Below are 20056 nucleotides of genomic sequence, written 5' to 3'. Positions count from 1 at the left end.
TAAATGGTCACATTAGATCGGTGCACTGTTCCTTTAAATGGAGGGAGAGGATGGGGAGAGGAGGGAGGTAAAGAGAGAGGGAGAGATAGAGAGGGAGATGTAGTAGAGAAAGGGGGGTTGTTGTGTGCACTTTGTCTTGGAGAGGTGTGTGGGTTGAGCGTGATTTGACTGGAAAAAAGAAAAGAAAAGAAAGAAAGTGACTTCTGAGGAAATTACTGAAAAGAGCCGCACATCTCTCGAGGATTTTTTAAGGAGGAACTGTCACTGATTCACCATTCCCTAAGAACATGTTGGACATGGAAACAAATGGCAAAAATCACTGACCTCTGATGAGAGACACTCCGCTCACTTTTAAGGACTTAAAAAAGGGATTTAAATGAGGATAAATCTGCAGCCTTGAAGACATTTCTCCAAGAAAACCCTCAGATTTGTTTTCTGGTGACTTGGAAGGGAATTTCAGAAATTACTGGAGATAAATGCTCTCCAGGGAAGACTGAAATCTACTTGAATATTGCTGAAAAGCTTTTAGGCAGCAAAATACTCCTTTTTTTTTCTTTTAAAGATACCTTTGGGAAAATATTGCAGGCTATTTCATTGTTATTCTGTGGACGTATACTATTTTTTAACCAATGTACCATAGATTTACACTACTTTTTGACTTTTCAACTTGTTGATATTGTTATTTATTTGCTAGTGTGTGACATAGGTGGTAACTTGCGATCTAATTCTCAAAGGAGACAATCAATCAACATTGATTATTTTACCTGCTTATCACCAACTGGTTTTTAGTCATCAGACATAACCTAGAAAAAGAAAGAAAAATGGCACAGAAAGAAGGAGGAACAGAGCAGGGCCAGGTCAAGACAGGGGACAATCTTGGGGCCAAAGCCATGGTTGGGGCCCCTACAGCTGGTGGAGGAGTGGTGGTGGAGGTCAGGGAGAAGAAGGGACCTCTGCGAGCCGCGATACCCACAATGCCGTTCCCTCTGGCTGTCATCTGTCTGTTTCTAAACACCTTCATACCTGGACTCGGTAAGTCTGCGATCACACTTTCTTCTTCTCTCCATCTGTAATTCATTGTTTTTGTGTTAAAGTCAAGGGAACTGAGAAAAAGAAACCCAAAGAAACAAAGTTAAGGCCTGAAGAAAGCTAACCTGCAACACATGCGGGTTCGGAAATGGCAAAACAAGAAACTGAGCTGTCCTGAAACTGATAGAGCCACACAGACATGGAGAGCTTATGGCTGTGGTGTGAGCAGGCATGCCAGCAAATAAAGCAAAAAAAAACAAAACAAAAAACCACATAAATATCAGAGGGGAATACTGAGTGACCATAAAAGTTGCATGGGAAGTTTGCAGGCAACCAAAATTATTTTGGAAAATAAACTTGAACTGTGTCCAACTTACTTACTAGTCTCTCCATTGCCCCCTCAGTTTCACATATCACAAACTACTCTCTAATTTTAAGGCACCAGGTTTTAAATTATCATCAAACTGTGAGAGAGACTTATCTCTACTTTGAAAATGAAAAATGTTCTTTTAACATAAAATGCTACTAAGACTGCTTTTTTTTTACTCTAAATCTGCTGATGTGTGTGTATGTCTGTGTATTTTTCCTGTCTACATTAATACGTGATGTGTGAGTGAGAGAGCAGATTCACACCCTGTGTTAAAATAGAGCGTCAGTGTGTATATATACAGACAGCCTCACTCTGCCAGGTGTCGATGCTCACACTGGATGTTTCTGGGTATAAAAATCCATCACAGGTGTCATCATTATAGGCAGCGCCATCATCACAGCTGGTGGAGAAACTGTCACAGTCGGTAGACTCAACATTTCCATTGTCATCAGTGTGGGTAGAAACTTTGCCAATGAAGTTTTAAGATGTGATCTTGTAGCTGATTTTAAATAGACATTTAAACAGTAACAGGGAAAGTATACTACTAGTAATTATACACATGATCCATTCTAATATGTTTTATCTGTAACAAACCGTCATTGTCAATTCTGACATGTTCTCCGCCTACTTCGGCTGTGCAATGACACCCGAGATTCTGCTTGTAACTCAAAGCTGATTCCCTTGGATTATTTCTGGTAGCAAAATTAGCTCTGTATCAGGCTGCCGTGATAAACTGATGTCCTCTGTGCTGCCTCCTCAAGGATCATAGAGGATGATCCATTCTGCAGATACAGGCTCATTTTGGTAGGCAGCCTGTCCAACTAATACAATTTTTGCTGTAGTTTTTGTACTCAAGATCACAATGTGGAAGGGACGCCCACATTGTATACAAATCCCTAGATATACAGCGTATACAATACAGTAACATGTGCAGTAATTCAGATGTGAGGCAGAATATCTTTTTCTCTTCATTTGTGAAATATGTGATAACACATTCAGTGGCCTCTTTATTGGGCTTACTCACTGACATATATAAAGATGGACAACAGCTCCCTAAAAGTTAAGCCAAAACATCTCCATGGCCCCCTGATATGGCTGACTGCAATGTAGGTCATAAACCCCGCCCCTTCCATGTTAGTGGATAGGACATGGGCTAATTTAAAAAATGTGCATGTCAAGTAAATTTTTCTCCAAGATGGTAAACTTTTCAATTGTATCCAAGATTTTCCTCATGCTCCACCGAGTAAAGTGTCATAACTGCCATCACTCTAGGTGTACAACTCCACATGGTCCTAAAAGATTGATAAAAATTTAACTTATGGTGGCGCCATTCAAAGGAATATAAATGGGGCTCCCGTGAAGCTCAGTTGGTAGAGCTGCTATCAGTCCTCTGCAGCGGCCACTGGCTCGACTCCCACCTGTGGCCCATTTGCTGCGTGTCAAACATGTTGATCAGCATGATAATCTGCACGAGTGAACACTGTAAGCATAAATGCAATCACAAGAAATACAGAACTAACAGTAGACTATAAACAAACAACACCATGATTGTGTGACTCAGCGTCACCACCACAAAGGGACTAGTGTTCGGTGTGATGATGTTTAATGTCTCCAACAACCTCTGCAATCTCATTTAGCTACTTCAAAATTCACATACAGATATTTTATTTTATGTCACAGAACGAAATCTCTTAAGCTCGCCTTATTTCAGGCATCTAACCAAAACCCATTTAAAAAACCACTGACTTGGAGATGAGGGAACAGGAAGTGCTAAAGTACTAAGTACGCAATTTCATGTTTTAGGATTCATTTCTTCAGCACTCTATGATCTCAAGATTTAAGCATTTAAGAAAAATCTGTCTCATTCTTTCACTACATGTATGTTGATCCAGATCATTTCCTGTTGTTAGGATGCTTCTGCCTTCTGCCCTAAACCTTCCATCTAATTTCCAGCTCTTAATCCTTCACTTGGTTGGTGTATGAATGTCTGCATATAGTAAGATTATGCAACAACATCTGGTAGCTACACTCACACACACACACACACATACACACACTGTATACTGTATCATATATCCACTGTCATTAAGTAACACACACGTTGGTACATAAAATCACTTTCAGTAAAGACTCATATGTAAATAACACATTGAGATCAAGCTCACATTCACACATCTCCAGACATTTACACACAGTCATTCACTAATCCAGACTGGTTTAAAAGCAGTACTACTTAAAATGATAATAAGAGAACAATCTATTTTAGGAGTATGTGCCAATTAATGAAGAAAAATCACACAGCATGAAGAGGAGACAGAGAAAAAGAGATGAAGAGGTTCGGATGTTTGTCTTTGAAGGAATCATGAGAGTCCATCACTAAATAATCTGTGTCCTCTCCACCCCCAACCTCTGATTTATTGGTCCTAACTCTCTGCAGACTTATTATGTGTGTGTTTGTCCTCCTCTTCATCTCTTCTCTTTCTGTGCTCTGTTATCGTTCCCTGGTGAAGAAGGCTTTAGATGCCAAAATCAAAATCATTTCTCTTACTCATTCATCCTTTTTCTCTCACTTTTCCACACATTCACAGTCTATTTGTCGCAACCTTTCTAAAGTAAATGTCAAGGCACTGATTGCTTGAAAATGTCACAAACGGCCTTGTAAGAAAAACAAGGTCAGCAAACAGCATGACCCAAATAATCGGCTTTTCCCTCTTTCGGCCGGACCGTCACCCCGACATGCTGCCTTAAAAATTGTCCCCAACATGTATGAAAAAGCATCAAGGCAACACCTCAGCTAGGTGTGTGTGTGTACAGTGTGAGAGTGTATGTAGGTTGGTCTGAATGCCTTGACATTTCATTGAATAGCTGCGGTTAGTTGCCATGGCAACGCTTACTGAAATGAACACAATGCATGCGCGTGTGAGTGTGTGTCAATGCCGTTTGGGTCTAATTGACTGAGACTGAAAACAGCGGCTCGTTCTATTCATCCTCCAGCCAAAATAAAATTTAGGGATGTGTAATTGAATTTGGACAAGAGTCAGAGCAGAACATAATCTCCTGCAGACATGCACACACACAGGTGTATGAATAAACACACACACACACACACACAAGCACATATACAAAGAGTACACAGACAAAATGACAGATAATGTCAGACACTTTATTGCACAAAGGATCTACAAAGTCATTTCAGGGCAGGGGGCTCCTTGGTTTTGGTTTATGTCTGCTACTGTGGCATCACAGTGAAAAAGAACCTGTTCACTGAGCAACATTTACTGGATCACTGAAACTTAAAAACTCATTTGAACTGGACCTACAGCATTTCTTTTGAGTGCTAACATGCATTGGTCAAAACTCCTCACACAGTCAGCAAAACAGAAGTTTCTATAGATCAAATTGTGATTATTTTTTTTTTATTACTTTCACACAAAATGCATTCAGTAACCACATTTTACAAAATCCTTGACCTCTTTCTCATTCATAAACCACCACCTTCAAAACACTATATGTCTTTTTCAAATGCTAAAACATTCTGCTATATATTTCCAATATGGTTACTGCATTTACAGTAACCACATTGAAATATATAGAAAATCTTTGCAGAACTTTTACAATAAAGATAAATAAGAATTATTCTGAACACAGCTGATTGAAATTTCTACCCAGATTTCTTCTTTATACATAGTCTTGCTACCAAACAGACATAAAGGGATGGTACACAGTATGAGTAATTATACTGCACATTTAATTGTGTTTTGGTGCTTTGAGTTTTGGAGCTAAGTTTAACTGTTTGGGCAAAATGCATGTTGGTAATGCAGACTGTATGACAACATTCTTAAGCAGTCTATAAACTGTTAATAAGGTTCTCACAATAAACAGGTTTATGATGCTATTATTAACACTTACATAGTCTTTTTAACACATGTTAATGTTAATAAGCATCTTATAAGGGCATCATTTCCTATTAACTATTGCCTGTTACATGCACTTTAATATAAAGCGTTACCTGGAGCTCTGTGCAGGACCCTCCCTGACATCACTGACGCTGGGTAGATGGGTTTCTGGACTGTTTTAATGACCTGGCGGACCGTTTTTTCTGTTCTGAGACAAATTTTGCCTTCTTAAGTTTCCTAAAGAAATACAGCCTTTTCTGAGCCTTCTTGACCAGGGTGGAGACGTGTGATGTCCAGGACAGGGTTTCTGTGACGTGTGATGTCCCAGGAACCTAAAATTGTTCACCTGCTCCACCTCAGCTCCACTGATGCAGACAGGGGTATACATCTCTGCCTCCTTCTCTGAATATCAACAATCAGCTCCTCATAGTCTAGCTTACAAGTCTTTAAAATTACATGATAAGGTACATCCTTGGTCCGTGCACATACAAGCAGTTTCTGATCTGATACAACATGTTCTCATCCTGGGTTGTCAAAACTAGCTTTGTCACGACCGTTGGTGTCTCATACTTATTCAAATGGGACCTTTTACCATCTGTATGAGATGCTGCCAGAAAACCTTTTTAACATGTGGTTAATGTTGCAAAACGGTTCCAGTTTGGTTAGGTTTAGGTAAGGTTTAGGTTTAGGTTTAGTGTCATTTCACTGGTTAAAGGATGTTTTCTCTGCCTGGAAGCTCAGTTTGAGTTTTGAGTTGCGTCCACAGGTTCAACTCCTGCCTGTCACCCTTTGCTGCATGTTACTCTTTCTCCCCCTCTTCCTGTCCTCGCCTCAGCTGTCCTATCAAGTAAAGCTATAAAAAGCCTGCAAAAATTATTATTATTAACAAAAAAATGTTTTCTCTTCCTGTTTTTGTGACTGGTGACCTAGTAACATGTTTGCTAAAATGCCAACTGGCAGGGGACAAATCTGGACCCACAATATAGTAGGAAATGCCTCCATTATTACATCATTTAACAGCGCTGTCTTTTGCCTGATATAAGACTGAACTGTCAACTTGTTACACTTCATTTTCATAACCAGAAAATCAAGCAGCTCGCTGCAGTGGTTGATTTCAAAAGGTTTGGACCCAGGCAACGCTGTGTTATGACAAATCCACTCCACTTCCTCCATATGAGGACTTTTTCTCTCTTTATACTACATCAGCTAACATGGATGAATTTATACTCAAGTTCCCTGAAAGCGTGGTCCATCTCACACAGACACCAAAGGAAGACTTGTGCGCCTGTTTGAACAGCCAAGAGGTGTGACAAAATGTCAGTATTTGAAGACTGGGAATGAGAATGGGCTGTCTGACACCACTACCAGACACGATGACAGTGCTGTCTCATTATTATCTCATTATTTTAAGATTTGCTTAGGGTTAGGCACAAAAATCACTAAAATAAATAGAAAATAAAATAGTTATATGGTTAAGGTTAGGGGACCTTGTGCTCATGGTTAAAGTTACAGGGAATAATTCCTTTGATATCAGACAATTAAAAGTACTTGATTATGGTTAGAAAAGATGGTGGTTATGAAACAATCACTGGTACAGCAGGAGACAGTTCCTGGTGTCAAATGTCAGACTCTTGTAAAAACAAAAACATTTCACAGACAGGATGGTTAAGATGACATAGAGGCATGTGTTGTTTTTTGACAGTTCAGATTACATTTCACACATTTGCTTTTTTGTAATAAGAAAACGTCCCCTCCAAATAACATCCAAGAAGCAGGTCATAATATCAGGTTTCATTTTTCCCAATTAAGCCGCAAATGTGAGAGAAAGGGGAGTGTTACGTATATCTACACCCAGAGCTCCACCTCGAGTTGGAGGACTCAGTGTGACAACCTCCCTCTCTGGGGTCCACTTTTTTTAACTTTACGTTAATCCTGCCTGACATTATGTTCACTCAATGTAATGAGGACTGAGTGAAAATCTATTGGCGAGGACCTCAGAAGCTGTTAGTCAGTGCAGTGTAAACTAATTAAAGAGCTGTCATCTTGTAAATAACATACTTATTGTGAAGGAAACTACAGCTCACAGCTTTACTTGTGTTCTGTTCTTTGCCATAAGAGGACTGGAAAGTGTGAGGCTTTGACACAGAGAGCTACAGTGAATGTATGATTTAGCCCTGAGTGTGAGTGTGTGGGTGGCAGAGGTCACGTGTGTGTGTGTGTGCGTGTGTGTGTGCGTGTGTGTGTGCGTGCTTATGTGTGTGTGTGATTGATGATATGTGATATTGGAGACACTGCATCCATTTACGTGCTCATGTTGACATCTTGCCTCTGGATATTTGTGAGTGTGTGTGTGTGTGTGTGTGTGTGTGTGTGTGTGTGTGTGTGTGTGTGTGTGTGTTTGTGTGCGTGTGTGTTTGTGTGCGTTTCTGGACTCCTGTCTTCATGAGGATTGAACGAGCTCACCACAAAAGTAAGATGATGAAAAAGCTCCAACACAAGGACATTTTGCTGGTCCTCATCAGTGGCTGACTTTTTGCGGCAACAAATAATAAATAAATAAAAAATATAAAGGGCACTAGCTGCATGCATTGAAGCACCAGTGTGCAAAAAGCCATGATGCTTTTTGTGCTGGCACAGTTCCAAACTCTTTTCTAGCATGTAGTGAAGCCTATAGCAATCCACTTGAAGTGCACTTGTCACTTTTTCTCCACTGGAACGGTGTCCTAGAGGCTGTTTTGTCACATTTTCTTTCCATCGAATGGGTGCTCACGTTTTCTCCACTCATGCTCTCATACTCTGTAGAGGGCGCTCTAGACAGTGTGTTCCATTTTTTTTTTCTTTCCTGGAAAGGCTTCCAAAGAGCCCTACATTATGTTTTCTCCAGTGAAAGGACACCTTAGAGGGCATGCCCTCGTCTTCATTTTAACCAGATTATTTATGGATGAGCTGTAGTCTAAAAGCCATAGTTAGACTAGAGTTAGGTTTAGTTTTGTGTCCATGATTGGGCTCATGGACAGATGGAAAATTTGACATTCTGACTCTGAACAAGCCTTAATCAGTTACACTATTATTCAACGTAAACTCTGTACTATGTGACATATTGCTAATTTAATTGCTGCTGCTGAGAGGTGTTACCATGAAATGTAATCATATACAAACATTCCTGCGTGAAGCCAAGATTGTTGCCTCTCGTGACCTGTTCTGTAACATCTCCAACATGTTTATGTAAATGAGGCCAAAGAGCAGTTTTAATCCTTGTGATAAGGCTGCGTTTTCATCTGTACAGGGATGAAGCGTTTTCTAATGAACAGATCTGTCCCTGGTTGCGGTGAGCGAGCAAATAAATGTAAATCAGTGATGCTGATATTTGGCAGACACATTGACAAATCGACTGTTAGTGGGTTACAATTGGCAGGCTTACCAAAACAAATATCTAAACAGCTGCTGAAATGTTGTTCTGTCTCAGCTGTAACAGGAAGCTGGGCTGTGTGGCGCAGGCGGTGTTTTCTTTACACTTGAGTGTCCAAGAATGTAGGAGACCTCTATAAATATTTGAGTCCTGTAGACAATGTAATGTAAATTAATGTAATTGGTGGATTCATAAAACATTATTTTACTGTAGATATTTACTTTTTTTGTTTTATTGTGTGTGGTCAGTAGAGAGACTACTCCTGGACATGTTATCTTAACAAAGCACAAGTGTGGGGGAGACTTTATCTCCAGCCAAAAGTGGAGACAAGACCTCATGGTAAATTCAAGCAGGACTAACTTACAGGATGTGTGTTCTTAGCTGGCTGGTTTACATTAATCACTGGTAAGTTGGAGTGTGTTTGAAGCCCGCTGCGCCGCCTGATCCACTGTGAGGATCAGACTTCTTGAGCTACATGGAGTCACCAGAGCTAAACTAGCTGCTGCTGGTCAGTTCAGCTCTAAACAGAAGACTTGCTGCTTGTTGTAGCATAAAAACCAGAGATAGCGCTGGCCTGTGAGGTGAGTTTGCTGTATAGTGGTCATAGTCACAGATTGCATGACAACTGATATAAATAGGAAAAAAAAAAATCCTGAACACAATTATTTTTTCCACCAGGTGTAAGACTTGAGATGATCACTTACATGTAGATTTTGGACATAACTCAACAATCCGTATGTTAATTATGACTAAATTTCACATAAATGTCTAATAGGAGACTAACTTTGCTGAAGAGTAACTACTGACATGTAACTAGTTACATGTAATTACTTTACAAAATGAATGTATTTGTAATCCATTACATTTACCAAGGAAAAAAGTGTAATTAAATTACAGTTACAAATCAAAAGGTTGGTGATTAAAATATTATTTTCTGGTTGCCTGGCAGAGATCTGCACTCTACTGAGTGACCTCTTCTAGTTAAAAAAGGAATGCCTATCAGATGATGAATACATTTTTCTGAGGACCACTATAGGTCTACACTGATGAGTCTTATCCAGTACAATTTGAAAGGTAATGTAACTGATTACTTTTGCTGTGGAGTAATAAGCAGATCAATGCAATAACCTTTTTCAATCAGTGATATGTAATGTAGCATATTCTTCAAGTAATTTGCAGTAAACCTAAATTTCTTTTCTTTTCTTTCTCTTCCCACCATTTCTTTGGCTCATTATATTTCTCTTTCTTTCTTTCTTTCTCTCTCTCTCTCACTCTTTCTTTCTTTCTCTGTCTGTCTTTCACACTCATACACTCCATCATTAACCTCCCACACGACCACTGGGTGCCTTGTAGAGTTCTGTGTAATTATGGTCATTAGTCTGGGTAATATCCAGGCACACACACATGAACACGCACAGACAGTCTCCCACATGTGACATGTAGAGGATCCAGGAGCTCTTCACACATGTTTGGAGGGTTGTTAGACTAGATTTCTCAAACCAAGAAGATTAAAGATTTAAAGATTTCTTATACCTTTATTATTGCAGTGGAGGATTGTTGAGCACGTACTGTATATGTCCATTTCTTCAATCCAACTGCCCTCATTCCAGCACAGCAAGTTATTTCCTTGATGGTTTGCTTTGTTCACGTGGGTAGTTTTGAAAGGCAGTAAGGAGACTTTTCACTGGTCAGCAGGCTGCTTTACAGAGTGAATGGACATGATAGCTAAAATGGTTGGCATATGTATCAATTCGACAGAAATTAAAGCTCTAATCACTGTTTTAAATTAACAATTGATCAAACGACAGAATGCAATATGAAAGGAAACAGTTGTTGTGACAAAGTCAAACAATAATCAGCCAACTCTACACTTCTCCTCAGCTCTATTTAGCACTTAAGCGTCTAGAAGGCTAAAAATGTTTGAAGTTGGTAAAGTTTTTGTGTGACATTTTGGAGGTGTTCAGCCTGTCACCTGAAGCCATTTTCACCTCGCTGTGGCTCTTTCTATTTCTACCATTCCTCCTCACAAAATTTAAAACTGATACACTGATGGTACATAGTCTGTAGTGCAGAACATGTCCCATACTGGGCTGACTGACCTGTTTCTATTGAAGCAAAGCCCTGCTAAATAAGCGTAGCTAATTTGGTAACAAAGACACTGGATTTTCTATACCTAACAAACTTTTCACAATAAAAGCATCCCACCAGGTCCAATACAAGTGATCAGTAAATTGTAAAATAAGACTGAGGAGTTAGCAGTATATTAGCTTTATGCTAAGTGGCATTAAAGCACAATGGCTCAGTACTAGCATCTCTGTCTTCTCTTGCACACTCAGTACCGTACAAGCTGCATTGTTCCCTAAAACATACAGAATTAGCAACTAGCAGGTGACCAGAGCATTTAAGAGAGGAGCAGGTGATGGAGACCAAAAACAGAGCTAAAGGTAGAGTGAATGCTGGACCTACATTATTCAGAAAATGATAATGTTGCTGTGTACCTGCTGAATGTGTGAAACTTCTCAGTGATAAGATGGCAGGCGTTCTGTTTACAGCTTGTTTCCACTGCCTCCAAATTATTGGAGGTTTATCAGCACAATATTTTCTTTACTTTAAAATCTATATCTACAGTAGTTCAGAAGTGACAAACCAAACATTTGCTCTAAATATGGACTTTTGCAGAATTATACAGTTTCACAGCCCCAGTAGGTTCTCCTACCTAGTGTGGATTGGGTTGTTTTCAATCAGCAAGCACACAGCTAGATGTCAATAAATCATATATACCTTTTCCTTTAACGTCCAACCTCTGTGGACTGAATTTCACCACTTGTTATCAGCTGTCTTTCTTAAGACACATAGAAGCTTCAAAATTCAAATGTTTGGTGTTTACTGATGCATTTTACATCATAGAACAAGATGTGAAAGCCTCTTAAACTAATGAAAGCATCTAATGAAAAACCCATTTAAAAAAAACATTGACTTTTGACCTTGAGGCAAGGGAACCAGAGGTGTGAAAATGCAAACTTTTCTGGGTTTTAAGATTTATTCATGCACCATACACTAACAACACCAAAGAAAACATAACTATTAATATTATTTTCCATTTCTGTCATATTCTGCCAATAGATCACCTTAAATCTTACACACTGGACCTTAAAAGCAAAAATAAAAAATATGAATTGGTTCCAATTTCTCCGATGTGTATTTGCTCATTTTTGTGAATATGTAAAGGTTTGACTGGGCTGTCAGAGAAAACAAGCAATTTGAAGATGTCAGATGTCTGACAATTGTAAAGCAATCTGCAGATTAATCTGTAATGGAAATAATCATTAGTTGCAGGATGTACTGTACACGTTGATCATGTTGGCAGGTACAGCAAACACACGTTTCTTCCAACATGACACAAACCCGCTGTTCGGTGAACGCAACACACAACTGGTACCTGAAAAACTGGATGCAGCCAGTCCGTATAAATCCCGTTTTTCATGCCAAAGATGGAGGTGATGTGTAACCATTCAGCCACCAGCTTGCTGTCAATCATGGTGCATGTCTGGAGGTGGGCAGCTCCACCAGCAGCCAGAGCATCTGCTGGTGGGTGTGGCCTCTGTGACCTGAACATTTCTCTGTCTGATCAGACCATATCGGCTTTGGGTGGAATCTCATTTTATCCCACTGTTGCTCTTTCTGTGAGATGCTTTGAAATGAGCATTGGTTAACTGTATGAAAGGAAAAGTAAATATCTACAGTAATTCATCTTCCCTCTTTCACATGTAAACACTGACCCCCCTTTTTTTTTACTTTTCTGGGTCTGTTACTTACTATTTTGGGATTGTGCTTGTTCCACAGTTTAACTTTGGAAAGCGTTCCAGATAAGGGCAGTGAAGGCCATGTGAAAGTAAATATTATGGTGTACATACAGATTTGTCAGAGATTATGGGACAAATTGAACATAGCTGGTCTGTGTGTTTCTATAGAGAGATTCATGGTGACAGAGCTCTCAGGATTTAGTTTGCCGGCTAAGTTATGGTTAATTAGAAAGCAAGACATATAAACAGAGAAGTAGACAGAGAGAAAAACACAGAAACAGACTGAGGGAGAAAAAGTGCTAAACTAACTTCTATATGAGTCGACTTTGGTCCTCCCTCGCTCCCGACAAACAAGATGCAGCTGGCAGCCCGGCCCGACCGTCCTCGTTCCTCCCTCCCCCCACCTGCTTGGCTTGCTCTGTTATTTGAATTCTTCCAATGTGACAAGAAATGGAGCTCGCAGAAAGAGAAGGGCCAAGGCCATGATGCACACACGCCCACTAGGCATTTCTTGTGTCGCATTCAGTCTTCACAGTATTCAATTCAGTATTTGCAAAAAAAGGGTACCAAAAATCTGCAGAGGAGAAGGTCTCAACATCAGCTGATTATGTGATGAATGATTTTGCGCAAATGAAAATATTTCTTAGATCCATTGATTCAGTCACTAAGAAAACACCTCTGAAATGTCAAGTTTATTGACTGTGATCTGTCATTGTCTGCCCGAAGAGCCTCATGGAAGTGATATTTAACAATTCTTCATATTATAAACTAACTAAATTCGTTCAAACAAATAATAGTAACAAAGTCAGTGATCACTTTAAGTTAAAAAACAAAGCAATAAGAAAAATGTTCAGTTCATTCATTCAAATTAATTTTCCGTTAGTGTGAAATATTAGATAGATCCTACTGGTTTAGGATTTGGGTTGGAGATTTTGGCCGTCTTTCTTCAGGTGCATTTCGCCACGGTCAACTGTTGAAGGGAAAGCAATCATATGCAGCCATCTCTGCCAATGTTTCACCCAGAAATGTTTTGGATAAAGTAAAAATCCAGTGTTCTTGAAGCTTTGGGATTTCACTTGGAGTTTTGTCTGAGATTCCAAATAATGATGGCAGAAATCATGTTGTGTTAGTGTAATTCAGATGATAGAGCCACAAGTCCTTGTACAAACTGCGTTCATGGTCAGAAGGGTTTGAATTCAGGGCACTTTGTGGGACGCACACTTTTCTTTTCTCTGACTGTATGAAAATCTGATACATCAGAGATGATGAATAAAGCCATTAAAACACAAGGTCTAGCTGGCAAAACATTGGTTTTGTATATGACGGCCAACTCTGATTCAACTACTAAAAAATCTCAGGAATTTCACATTTCAAAAGATTATTTTAGCACTGTCTGCCAGAGAGGAAAACATATTAATTAAACTCAAAATCTTCAATCTTAAATCTCAGTGTTCCTTCTTACCTCACTTTATTTGAAGAAATGATCCCACTGAATGGCCAAAAGTGAAACAGTTCAACATTTACAACTATTAAATTTAATCATCAGGTGAGATCATCATTTAACCTACCAAATATCAAAATCTTCCCTGTCACAGCTTAGTTAGCGTCCACCTCTACAATTTTGCTGGCAAATTCGCAGCATTCACTGTAACACCAACTAGGCAGTCAGGAGCTCACAGTTTTCCCTGTTCTTCCTGCTGATGCCTAACGTCTTATTGCCTGTATTTACTCTTGTCCTCTTAAAGACTCAGTTTTTCAGTTTGGCAGCGTATGAAAAAATAGTCCTGTGCTCAGCGCATCCCTCCAAGCCCCAGATTTTAGGCATTTTTCTGTTGTTAGCTAGCAGACGGAAATGACAAGGAGGAACCTTCAAGCAAGCCAGTGAACAGCAATGAATTGTTTTCCCCTCTGGTGTGGGCGGGACTGAATTACGCTCTGTCTCTATTGATTCTGGATGATGATTCAATGTTAATTTTGTGAATGTCACAAGCGTGCTGTTTGTATTGCGTCCAACATTTTATATTTTAGGAGGCATTGTCTGTTTTTCTGCAGTCATTGAAAGACTGGTCCCAGATGGCAAACATGATTGGATGGTAAATTATTCTCAGGAGCTGCCTCGAGGGCGTCCTTCTCAGGATCTGATAACAAGAGCAACAAAAAGTTGTTGCATTTGAAAGAATGTCATATAAGATGAGTGACAGGAGAGAACTGATTTCTATGTAGGAAATATGCTTTTGTGCTTCTCTCAGAATTGTATTGTTTCGTTTTTCTTTATTTATAAGAAAAATGTTTTGTATTATTATCGACTGATTTATTGTACTGCTGTTCTGACTCAAAATAAAATTTGCAAGTCACAACTGAAATGGCAGAGATCAATAATCGTGAGATATGGCTACTGGCTTGAAAAAGTGAACTCAGTATGAGGTTTCTGGCTATAATGCAAACGTACAGTAATTGTCCCATTCACAAAAATGAATGTATGGGTGTCAGGTGGCCTGAAACAAACACTGCTCGTCGTTGTTAGTGAGTCAATATGAAATAATGCCAAGGAAAACACTGTAGGCTGGTACAATGACAGCTAAGTAGGCTAATCTGAATATATCATTGATAATATGAGGTAGATCCATGATTCAGAGAGTACAAATCATATTTTATATATAACCTGTTCCTGAGGGAATGTTGTCATGGAAACATCCTGTAATGAAATAATGGGATTTGTGTGCACACTCATTTGTGTTCTTGTCTGTGCAGCACATGCACACCACACACACACACACAGTGCATTTACCATCCAGTGATCGGGGCCTGGGAAGGTCCAGGTTTCCAGATAACATGATCTGTAGCGATATTGGATTTTATTCAGGCAGACAAGGATTGTCCGCAGATATAATCTTGTTTTCAGCCCGGTAGATGTGGCCGTCGATATGTTGCCGTCTTTCTCTGCTCTTTTCCAGGGCACCGCCGCCGCTGTCGCCAGACACTCACCATCGGCGGCTACTTAAATATTGACTTACTTACTGAGGGACTCTGAGGGGAGCGGTGTGAGATATCACTGTGTCAAGCAGCTTCAGTCTACAGCCTGCCTCGCTGTGCTGAACCCGTTATTTCTTCTCGGCAGAGGAGAGTTTTACTCAGTTTCAGTTTTTACTTTATCTAATGGATGTCTGTAATTCTCGTGTTGTGAGTGGTTATTGATTCTTTTACTACAGACATAGATATCACTTTGACCACCTGCTGCTTTCATTCACATCACTATCCACCATGTATGAGACCGTCTAGGGCTAAGCGACAGATTGGTACAGTTTATTAGAAACAATTTTGTTTTGAAATATGTTATTGTCAATACCATAGTCAGTATTTTTCTCTGTTTCTTATGTTGCTTATGAGACAGTGTGGCTCTAGAGACAGCAATATCAGTCTGTCAGTCTGGCACTTCGGTCCAGACTGAAATTTTTCTACATCCACAGGATGGATTGGCATGAAAATTTGTATAGATATCCATAAATTCAAGATGCTGAAACTTTGATGATGCTAAATTAATGACTTTACCATCAGTCACTGTTTTGTCCCAACTGACCATTTCCTAAGCAGTGATAACAGTGGCAGACTTAACAGTGAAATTGGCAGAAATGTTTGAAACACTGGGTCTTCAATTCCACGGAGAAGTAAACAAAAGCAGCTCATTTCAAGCTGATGACTGTAGGTTTTGTTGGCTACAATTATCTTTATATAATCTTGTTAGCAGATTTCATAAATCTAGCTAAATCTGCTCACGCTGTATCAGACCACTTGCTTGTCAACTTTTTGAGGGCATAATGGCCAAATGCCAGGGCCACAAGGACAGTTTATTATTATTTAGAAATGACCAATACTTAGACAAACTCTAGGGTCAGAAGTTCATACACACTCAGTCCTAGACTAATTAGAGTCAGTGGACTTGTTTGAAGATGGGGATGGGGAGTCAGGGGGACTAACATTATGTTTGTTAATGTTAATATTACAAACATTAGGCCATGATAAAAATTTGGCTTGTAACACTTCTTAGGTCCCTGGTTCAGCTAAGTCAACTTAGTTAGTTAGCGTGCTAGAAATCAGATCCACTACTGGATATTTGCACAGTTTCACTTGATGTTGCCCGATAAGAATTCGGAATCTCAACAAAAGACACTACTGTCTCAGAACCATATTGACAGGAAGAAGGCAGAGGAGAAAATGGCAAAATCAGCTGAGGTAGTGAGGACGGAGCATACGTTTTTGAAGGCCATAAACCGAGGGGGCACGATGACCATGGCCTTCATGGCCTCCATGAAATTCCTGCCCTACTTTCAAATGTTTCTATCTGACACATTTTAAAACAAGAACCCTGTAAAAGTGTCTAAAACACAACGTCTTCATACATGATTTAATGTTAACACAAAAAGACTGAGGCTAAAGCTACACTCCAGCAAACATTTGTTGGACAGTGAAATACGACGTGTGAGTTTATGATAAAAGACAGAAATACACCAGTTAACGTCAGAAAAAGGAATGATGTGGTTAGGCTGGTGCAGAGGACCTTGAGACAGTCACCCAGCCAGCCTGCGGTTGCCCCGGGTAGAAAGCCAGGACAAGAGCAAAGCTAACCCATTTTAGACTTCAGAGAATGAGCCAGACAGAGATGCGTCATCGTCGGCCAACTTTGATTATGCACCAGCCCACATCCTCCTTCTGAAATCCTCCACATGACCCCTGGGAATAAACCATGAGTTTCACAAATGCAATGATATCTAACACAAGTTTAGCTGGAGGTAAAGTTTGTAAGCTAGTTAGCTGGGTATTGTTTAACATTAGAGCAGATAAAGCTGATGTTATAAAGCTAATACACTCCTCACACATTTGCTCCTATGCTTTACGTTTTTAAAAGACTACAAAAAAGACACCGCCCTTCATACTCATGTGACACAGGTATTGCTCTTCTTTGTGCCCCATGCACACCACTTAAACCTGTAGAGACATGCAAATCCTGCAGTGCCTACAGTTGCTGCGATTGTAAACATGATAAACATAACCTGCTAAACATCAGCATGTTCAAGTGCAACTATATTATCGTGTATTAAAAACACAATGACATTTTTGTGCTCTCTCTGTTTCTATCTTAACACATAGGACACACACTACAGACCTACATAAACTATGTACACACAGAGTTCATACACAAGACACAACAATGCAACAATGTGAGATGCATTCTGTATATACAGAAAGATTTCATACATTGTATACAGAATATACGACACAATTTTACAACAATGAGAGGTGCATATGGTGTGGCAGCTGTTCAGCAACCTGACTGCCTGTGGAAAGAAACTAGACAGGTGGTGTGTGATCTGATGCTCTGGTGATGTTTTTTAGTTGGAAATAGCAGAAGAAAACATGAGCAGTGTGGCTGGTGTCTTAAATGATGTCTTGGGTTTTCCTTTTGCAGCGAGCGGTGTAAATGTTGTGAAGTTTTAGTAGGTCTGTGCCAGTGATTTTTTTTTTTCTGCTGTCTCCACGGTCCTTTGAAGCAGTCTGCAGTCCTGAGCAGTCAGGTTGCCAAACCACACTGTGATGCAGCCTGTCAAAACACTCTCGATGGTGCTGCGAGAAAAGTTCACAGAGTTTTGGTACTCATACCAAACTTCTTAGACAACTCAGAAAATCTTTGCCGTGCCTTCTTGAGGATGCCGTTGGTGCCGAGAGACCATGAGAGGCAGTCTGTGATGTGTAAACCAAGAAATCTAAAATTGGCCACGATTTCAACAGATGAACCATTGATGGAACTAAGAATATGATGTCAGGTGATCTTTCGAAAGTCCACAAAGATTTCTTTTGTCTTGTTGACATTTAGAGACATATTGCTTATTAGTTGCATCACTGTGATGTCGTCTGCAAATTTTATGATGCTCTTGCTGTTGCACGGTTGGGGATTGCCTATTGTTCAGACTGTCAATTATTTTAAAATCCCAAAAGTTTGAATGCATGGTCTTGGCACAGTTTTGCCCTTAATAAGACCTCTTCATGGCCTTACATCAGATGACATTTCAAGTGATTTTACCCTTGCAGATATATTTCCAATGTTGGAATAAAATGAGTTTTACCTCAGTTAGTGCACATCCCTGTCACCAAAGACGTAAACTGATGAAAAACTCAGTTGGAGCTGTCTTGATAACCTTTTTGACGTCACAATCAAACATGCCAATCATCTGGGGATTTTTAAATGGAAGGTAGTTGCTGGAACGGTAGTGGGTACAACCGCTAACAAACCCACATCCTTTACATTTTTTCAATAACATCCCTTACTGAAATTATACTCAACCTTTTTTCTCTTCAGTAGTGAACACACAACTTTACTGTCCAAATCTGAAGGGCAACCCTAAAGACTCTGGTTTTATTCAGCAATGGAGTTTTTTAAAACCCTTTTATTGTTTCCACCCCGTTTTATCAACAAAAGCTGGGAGCTTGTCCTTATTGAGCAAAGTGTTGTCCACTTGTCCACTTGTTAGTCTAGGCAGCATACAGTCATTGTGGTCATGCTGGTCTTTAGCTGCTGTGAATTACACTGTAATTTCTTTGTGTCAGGTGTTCAGCAGATCAAACACGTGTCTCTTCTGGTTTATTTTACTGAAAAGTCTGCTGTCTGCTATACTTCATTAGAAATTAACCAGAGCGGAAAACTCCTTCAAAGTGTTGTGCGTCACAATGGGCTAAACACATCACAGAGCCAAATGCACAGTTGTAATTCACTTCACATGTCTGAACTGTTTTTAATGAACTGTGTAGTTTTTGTTTTTAGTAACCAGCTTGCTTTGCTGTTTTCGTCCCACAGGTACCTTCATCTCAGCGTTCACGGTGCTGTGTGGAGCTCGCAGTGAGCTGATCTCAGAGCGAGGTGTTTGTTGTGTGTTCTGGCTGAACGTGGCAGCAGCTCTCATCCAGATACTGACAGCTGTTATCATGGTTGGATGGATCATGAGCATCTTCTGGGGAATGGACATGGTCATTCTGGCAAGTCAGTACTTGTCTAGCTGCATTTATTTTTTCTGTCTGACAGTCTTCTCTTCTGTTCTCTTCACCTCCTGTTTCTTTCAGTCTTGTCTCCTTTTCTTTTGTCTATCTCACACATGAAGCGCTTTTCAAACTCCATGCAATCAACTACAAACATTTCACAATAATCAAATTACAGTACTGTACAAATACCAGAGTACTTGTTAAAACTTAGTCTGTAGTTTTCCAGTGTTTATTTGTCATTTTTTAGTCCTATTTGTGCATTTTCTCACATGATAGTGAAATGTATAGTTTAGTTCACTTTCCAAGTTATTTTTTAGTAAAAAGAAAGTATTTATATACACTGAACCTTCAAACATATAGAGATATATACTACAAGAAGCATAGAGCTCTATTGTTGTCTGCACTGACAACATTCCTGTACAAAAATGAATGTGGTCACTGCAGTTTTATCCCCAAAGAAGTGCACTATTGCTCCTGTTTGAGTAACATTTTCTTTGCAGTGCCCAGCTGCTTTAGAAAA

At 39.7% G+C, this 20056-nt stretch overlaps 1 protein-coding gene across 1 annotated transcript; it reads left to right on the top strand.

Annotated features, from left to right (window-relative positions):
- The first annotated feature begins 111 nt into the window (after positions 1–111).
- stum (stum, mechanosensory transduction mediator homolog) lies at positions 112–19664 on the top strand. The gene is made up of 2 exons (XM_084737415.1): positions 112–1032; positions 19355–19664. Exons 1-2 carry the CDS (start codon positions 822–824, stop codon positions 19651–19653), a joined length of 510 nt encoding a protein of 169 aa, XP_084593541.1. The 5' UTR covers positions 112–821; the 3' UTR covers positions 19654–19664.
- Positions 19665–20056: the final 392 nt, after the last annotated feature.

This window comes from Lutjanus erythropterus, chromosome 15 (genome assembly GCF_056507025.1).
Source record: "Lutjanus erythropterus isolate fLutEry1 chromosome 15, fLutEry1.hap2, whole genome shotgun sequence".
Taxonomy (NCBI): domain Eukaryota; kingdom Metazoa; phylum Chordata; class Actinopteri; order Lutjaniformes; family Lutjanidae; genus Lutjanus; species Lutjanus erythropterus.
The sequence above is the reverse complement of the archived record's forward strand: the minus strand, read 5'-3'. Positions and strand labels throughout refer to the sequence as shown.

What these genes read in the sequence shown, in the direction of transcription:
- stum (XM_084737415.1), top strand. Translation starts at nt 822, where the DNA reads ATGGCACAGAAAGAAGGAGGAACAGAGCAGGGCCAGGTCAAGACAGGG. An exon ending in CACCTTCATACCTGGACTCG is followed by an intron (nt 1,033 to 19,354) that starts GTAAGTCTGCGA and finishes TTCGTCCCACAG; the next exon opens with GTACCTTCATCTCAGCGTTC.